Source organism: Gambusia affinis, linkage group LG19 (assembly GCF_019740435.1).
Source record: "Gambusia affinis linkage group LG19, SWU_Gaff_1.0, whole genome shotgun sequence".
Taxonomy (NCBI): domain Eukaryota; kingdom Metazoa; phylum Chordata; class Actinopteri; order Cyprinodontiformes; family Poeciliidae; genus Gambusia; species Gambusia affinis.
Genome location: NC_057886.1, coordinates 13,507,326 through 13,514,943, shown reverse-complemented (window position 1 = coordinate 13,514,943; position 7,618 = coordinate 13,507,326). Strand labels below are relative to the sequence as shown.

Sequence of the window (7,618 nt, the reverse complement as noted above, 5' to 3'; positions counted from 1 at the left end):
TTTTACGACTGGGCTCCACAAACAAGATGGATGGGCACACAAATTGGATGGATGAATGGATGGACGGATGGTAGCCAGATCCACAGTTAACAACACTGGGGAAAGAATGGGAATTTTGAGGTACAGAATCGTGGAAAGCAAAGAACACTTTTCAGGTAGTGCATAATTCCCCAGCTCAACCTAAATACATGGCTTTTCCCAAGAGATGTAAACCAAATACTGGGGCTAACCACAAAATCTAACATCAGTCTGTATCAGAATGTAAAAAGGAAAGATCTGGAGAAAGCCTGTGGCAACACAACATAACTACAATGAGGAACCCTGAGAGGCATTGCCGTGGCATAGTCACATGTGGCTTTTAATGGTACTGTGTCACTACTGTTCATGGATGTGACAGGAGACAGAAGCAGTCAGATGGATTCTGAAGTCATTTAGAGGACTGTCACTTCACATTCTGTCAAATTCAATAAAGATTATTGGACTGTGTTTCTCAATATAGATAACTCAAAGGCCATCAGAGTTTTAGTTTTTAGGTGAAGGAGTAAAATATTTTTCAGTGACTGAGGTCATTCAGGTTATCTTTATCAACGCTAAAGGCAAAATTATCCAAAAAGCAGCAAAAGTTTTTTTTTTTTTTTTTTAAATAACTAAAATATTTTCAGGAGAGATGCTAATAATGTATATACTTTAAGATAAAGCTGTTCAGTTTTTGTCACATTGCATCCACAAATTTCAATGGATTTTATTATGTGATAAGAAAAAGTGTTTAATAAATTAGAAGGGACACTTTCCAAAAGGAACTGTGTTTTTACATTACATCTACTTACCAGCTACTTCTTACAATAGAGGGCACTGGACTTTATTAGGGGTATCAGATTACAAGAGTCTGAACAAATGCAAACATTTTTCTAGTGTTCTTCTTAGATATCTTGAAAGACAAGATTTACTTTATAATGCTAGACCACAGTAGGCAATTACATAAAGTTTTAAACGACCGTAAAGTTTCGGGCTTTAATGTGGCAAAATGTGGAAAAAGCTCCAGAGATACTTTTGCAAGGCACTGTTTTTATTACAATCTGCTTTTATTTTTCTGTTTGGCAAATAAACATGGAATTGTGCCTGGAAAGGACTGAAATATTTATGTTGTACTAAAGGCATTGTATGATGAAGTATACATTGCGTCTTGATCCACAAAAAGCTAGAAAACGTGCTATTAGCTTTCTATTACCCTGATTTTTTTATTGTTGTTTGTTTTTCACCCAATGCTGGTGACTTAATTGACATGTCGAATCTTCAACTCTCTTCTGGTCATGTTGGTTTCCCAGTGCGTAATGACCGCTATCAGCGTGAATATCCTGTTTTATGTAAGAGTGGGATATCTGTTTACAATAAAACCTGTCTCCTCGTTCAGAGGTGAGACTCCTCAGCACCTCCGCGGCGCTGCTCCTGTGCGTCCTTTTACTTCTCGGCGCCCTCCAACAGGAGACAGTCACGGCGCGCACCACGCCAGGAGCGCATCGGAGAATTGCTTAGTCCTTTTTGTCTCGAGCTCTGCGCAACACTTTATGGGATTGCTAAGAAAAAGATCTAAACTATCGAGAGTCATGACTCCTCGAAAGCAGTGAAATAGTTCTGATGAATTCCTAAAGGACAAGAAAGAATGACACATAAGCTCTGAAGAAGTGGCGCATATTTTCTGACTGCTGCGATCAAATCTAGCTACAGGTAAGCGGGTTTTTTGGGTTCATTTGCACGTATTCTAGAAGTTCAGTTAAGCTCAGGTCAGTTAAGCTCACATGTATCAAGTGTTTCTTTTTTTATTATTATTATTTTTAATAATTATATCTAAATGGATGATTATTTAACTTGATTTTCCGAGTCAAATATATATATATTCGTTTAAGACAAACATAATTGCGGATGGTGTGTGCAGAGTTTCTCAACATCGTTAATGACTGACATGACCTCGTTCCTTTTACTTTGCGTTTTGTCAGATTGCATGTCACCTGTACACAATCTCTTGAAAGAATTTACTCATATAGTCAAAAGAAGAGCAATAATAATGACCTTCTCCTGAAAAGGAAGAAAGCACAAAAATGTACCGGCATCTTGAAATTATGTCATCATAATTTATCAAGATAGACAGCAATATTTTATTTGCTATGTTACACATTTCTGCAAAGAATCCTTTTTTCAGGTTTTTAAATCATTCGTTGTCTCTTATTGTTGATTCATTGTCTTAATTGTAATGGGAAAAAATGATGGACTCTTGACAGATTTGTGTTGTTTTTATTCCTCTTCTGTTTGTTGCTAGGCTACGATTTATATTGTCATGTACAAAGAAAACCATATTTTATCCAAATTTATTTTAGTCCACCTAACTCCAGAAATGGACATTGAACCGTCACTGAGGTCAAACATCTGTTTCAACATCAGGATGTGTGTTCACTTAACATTGTCCACAGTCCACTCTGTTCTACTGCTACAATGAGAAAAAAAAAAAAAAAGCAAAAACTGGCTCAATAAAACCACTAATGTTATTGCACTGAAGTTGCATTTGTCTCTTATGTACTGGCAGTAAGAAGCACTTCAATATGACTGTAGAAAGGCAGCCTGGCAGTACTCTGATTCTCTCCATTCAATTACTTAGGTTGGGATTAATTTACATCCATGCCCGGGCCTTAATAAATTGAAAAACACAAAATCTGAGGGGAAATTTAGAGTAAATTGTCACATCTGATCGTTTGTCATTTCCTCCTGGGGAGTTTGTTATTGCTTTCTGCATGGAATTATTTCCCTTGATAGCTGAAGGACTTCACTGAATATAAAAAGTGGTGTGACCTGTCTGGTTCTGGCAGGGATCTTCTTCAGACATACTTTTAGTCAGATAAGTTCCCAAGACAGGCGATCAAGATGTTAAATCAATGAATTCCCTCCAGGAAAGGCTGTCCTTATGAGTGATGAGAAAAAGTAAACATAATTCAACAGTTCAAAGTGCTGAACTCACAGACAGTATTGTATTGCACCATATCACTCTTGCAAACAACATTATTTTCGAAAGTCATCTGATAGTGAGTCATTAGGTTAATGTCAACTGGGCCGCCAGCATCTGTCAGTGAATGTTCTTGATGCTGAAAAGATTGCTTTTATTATTGGATATATATCATAACCTGCAGAGAAACTATCAGGATCAAAATCAATGTTCTTTTCTGTCTGTGCAGGAGGGATGCCGTAATCAGCTTTGGACAGGGAGATATCATGGAGCCCTGGATGTTCCCATCATCCCCACCAAACCTAACAGAGCACTTTTTGTATGACAGCTTCATGCAGGGGAATGAGTCCAGCATTAATGGAAGCTACATAGACCACAGCTTCAACCAAACCAGCACTGTGGTCATCACATGTATGTACTTTCTAGTTTGCGCTGTGGGACTTTGTGGGAACGCTTTGGTCATCTATGTTATCCTGCGCTATGCCAAGATGAAGACAGTCACCAATATCTATATTCTCAATCTGGCAGTAGCAGATGTGCTCTTTATGCTCGGACTGCCATTCATTGCCATCCAGCTGGCACTGGTCCACTGGCCCTTTGGGCCTGTGCTCTGCAGGGTCGTTATGACTGTGGACTCCCTGAACCAGTTCACATCCATCTTCTGCTTGATGGTAATGAGCATTGACCGCTACTTGGCAGTGGTGCATCCCATAAAGTCCACAAAGTGGCGAAAACCACGCATCGCTAAAACTATCAATTTAGCCGTATGGGGAGTTTCTCTGCTAGTCAATCTGCCCATCGTTATCTACAGTGGTGTGATTACAAAGCACAATGGCTGCTTCTGCACCATTGTGTGGCCAGAACCTCAAGAGACCTACTACACAGTCTTCATGTTCTACACATTCATTCTGGGCTTCTTCCTTCCGCTCATGGTCATCTGCCTCTGCTACCTGCTCATCATCATCAAGGTAAAGTCTTCAGGCATCCGAGTAGGCTCCTCCAAAAGGAAGCGATCAGAACGCAAGGTCACCCGAATGGTTTCCATTGTTGTGGCTGTGTTTGTGTTCTGCTGGCTGCCTTTCTACGTTTTCAATGTCACCTCGGTGACAGGCAGCATCAGCACCACCCCCATTCTGAGGAGCACCTTTGCCTTCGTGGTGGTTCTAGGATACGCCAACAGCTGTGCCAACCCAATCCTCTACGCCTTCTTATCAGAGAACTTCAAGAAGAGCTTCCAGAATGTTCTCTGCCTTAAGAAGGTAGGAGGGCTGGATGAGGTTGATCGCAGTGACAGTCGGCAGGACAAATCTCGCATGATGAATGACCCAACAGAGACCCAGAGTACTTTGCTCAATGGTGACCTGCAGACCAGCATCTAACAAGTTTTATCAACCTTTTTAAGATCTCCTCTAAAAGACCTGAATTATTAGGCATCATTAAACTGGAAAATACGAGTCACCATATCAGTTGGGCTTCTCAGCGTTATAGAGAACCTAAACAAAATATTACAGGTTCATACAAATCTCCTTAGTAAGCTATAAGAGAGTACTTCATGAAGGAGACCTGAGGAAACATAACAAGCAATGACACCTACTTGGCAAATGGTCCCCTGGGTGATATGGATTTTCCCTGGAGACTCAGTACTATATATGTTGTTTACAACAGAGGACCTGCATCAAATTTCCCAGCAATATTTGAAAATTACAATGGAACAACACAGGGCTGTGAAAGAACATGTGGTTGTTTGAGCTGCCAGTTATGATTCCCTGGGAAGTAAATATTTCTGTAAATAACTGCATATAATGGACAAGACATAAAGATTGTTTAAAAACGGGCCAATATTGTCATGCAGCTTTTAATTACAACCCAATCCTAGCAGTGTTTAATATGAAACAACGATTTGTAGCAGAATGTAATGAACTTCAGTGCTCTTGTGTTAATTCTCTTTTTTTTCTGTGGGGTAGTTCACTTGTGATATACAAAATGTAAATGTAACATTTGTTCCATGCATTATTGAGGCAATAGCCCAATAAAGCTGCAGTTCTGGTAACATACATCATAGTGTTAAGCTAGAAAGACTTTCTTGCTGGTGTTCATTATACTAATTTTCTGTGTATTAAGAGTTTTACATCACTGCTTGTGTATAAGTAAATGTATTACAGGACAGTTAGATCATGCACGTTACCTCTTTTTCAAAAATGTTGGATTATGTGACTCTAAATTATTTAGTATGAATCCTGGGTTGGTTTGTGTTTGTGTTATGCTAGTGTATAAAACCTGCCCAGATACTGTTTCATGGATGAGGATTGTGCTTGTCTTTGCTGTGCACCCATCTGTCAGGGGTTGCTTTACCTTCAGAGGTTTCTGTGCATCGTTTTTAAAAGGAAAAAAAAAAAAAAAAAAAAGTTGTGAAATGCAATGACTCACTCAAGAAAAGACGAACATAATTTCACTTTTTGCGCCACTTGAGAAACAGCAACCTCTCTGGCACTGAGTAAGTGAGCGATGTGAATTTGTGAAGGGCTAGAACACTTATCTTCAAAAGGTTGTAGTGTTCCTTTATCATCACAGTCATCATAGTGCTGCTTCTCAACAAAGTCCATACATCACCCTGACAGCCTGTCTGACTCAACAGCCAGATTACAGTCTTTGCAAAGTATTTTCAGCAGATGTAGTTTCCTCTTCTCTACATTTGTTACACATAAAAAAGTTCAATTACATTTCATTGATCTTCGCCGCATAGGCCGATGGATTGACGGTGTTTCACCTATTTTGTTATGTGTTATGGTGAGGATATCTCAAATGTGCATCAACTGTGTTTTTTTACTACACAATTAATGCAATCATCATCACATTGTGACACATGTGGTACTTTTGCCCAAAATAATGAGTTTTGCTACCCTGCTAGCTAGAGAGCTAATAAGCAGACTTCAATAACTATCTTTGTGTAGTGCTTTCATGTTTACCATTTTTTTAGAGCACAAGTAATCAAAATATAATTAAAGTAGTTTACAGTGGCTAAATACATCATAATACATTGGTGACAACCAAAGTTACAACTAAAATAACTTGTTGTAGTTTTGATATGTTTTTTCCCCTTGGCCTAAGCTATACTTTGTAGATTATAATGAAAATGTACAATAAAACTGCACTTAAAATTTTGTGAAGACTTTAAAAAATATGAGAAAATTGTTGTAAATCACATGGTATTCAGAGTTATATTTCAACTAAGTGAATTTTGTTGGCAAAAATGGAACACGTAAAAAAATAATCACCTTTTAGAATTAGATAAAAATATTGAACTAGTTACATCTTTGTACAAGAATGTGGCCCCTTGAGTGAGTTTTGGTTCCCTACACCTGTTTGTTTTACACATGCCAATTGCATTGTCCAGAGTCCTGCAACTTTTAGATGCCTCTACTTCAGCACACCTGACTCCAAAATAAACTCATTAGTATAGCTCAGTATGTATTACCCATACTCTACTTGTTGCATTGTGAATCTAGTTTTAATAATTTTTACCAACATTAAAAAGGCTTTTACCTCTTGTGTTGCATTGTTCTACTGTTGTAGTTAATTGTACATTCATTGGTAAGTTAAACATTATGCATGTAGAAGCTGCAAAGATACCTGAAGAAAAAGAAAATTGCCTTTAGTATGACCACAATGTAAAAAAAAAAAAAAAAAAAAAAAATCAACCATAAAATTGTGTCTATTCTGTTAATGGGTGGTACAAAATGTAAAGCAGTAAAAATGGTTTGCGTCACAGTAGCAGATTAACTATAAAGTGGCATTAGCTCTTTATGCCTTCTTTTTGCAGTGCTAATGAATAGACATTTCAGACATTTTTCTTAAAGATGCATTGCGTAGCCAATTTCTTTTTGTCCTGCTCAGTGTAGTTATCATGGCAACTGTTTCTGCATCGAGTTTGTATAACCCTGATTTTGTTTCTCAAACTTCTGCTTATTTATAATAAAACAAGGTTGAACCAAGGCTCTGTTGACTTAAGAGTACGAGTATTTTACTTTGATAAATATGCTTTAAAAAAAAGCACTACATAACATTAAAAGCCAAATTACTCAGAACATATTTTAATTAATTCTGAGATACGATTACATCAAAGCTCGACTTCTCCACATCACTTTCCTTTCATACAAATCACAACTGAAGTACAAGCTCAACATCAGCTATATCTGGCCAAATAAATGCCTGTTTACTTCAGAAATATGCAGCAATAACAGTACAAAAACTTTTTTCTGTAAAACTCATTCAAAAAGGTATACGTTTTATAGCCTGGAATGTGATTATTTTTCCCTTTATAGGCTGTATTGTGCTTCTGAATGTAGCCACAAGGTGGCGATATAGTCACGTGCATGAAAGTTGCTCAAAGACCAGATACAAAATGTTAAAATTTGACATGTATAGAACTGTATGTCAACAAATTATTATTCTTTTGCCCTGCTGCGGTAATAGCTCATTGATGTTACATAAACTGCACAACTGACAATAGAAAACTACTGGTATACACATTTGGCTCAGATGTACTACAGTGCATCATCTAGTCCACGTGTCAAACTCCAGTCCTCAAGGGCCACTGTCCTGCAGTTTTTAGATGCGACAGGTATA

At 37.8% G+C, this 7,618-nt stretch overlaps 1 protein-coding gene across 1 annotated transcript; it reads left to right on the top strand.

Moving 5' to 3' along the window:
* The first annotated feature begins 1,320 nt into the window (after window positions 1-1,320).
* On the top strand, window positions 1,321-5,712 carry LOC122821789 (somatostatin receptor type 2-like). The gene is made up of 2 exons (XM_044100000.1): window positions 1,321-1,725; window positions 3,222-5,712. The coding sequence occupies exon 2, from the start codon at window positions 3,259-3,261 to the stop codon at window positions 4,369-4,371; it is 1,113 nt and encodes a 370-aa protein (XP_043955935.1). The 5' UTR covers window positions 1,321-1,725; window positions 3,222-3,258; the 3' UTR covers window positions 4,372-5,712.
* Window positions 5,713-7,618: the final 1,906 nt, after the last annotated feature.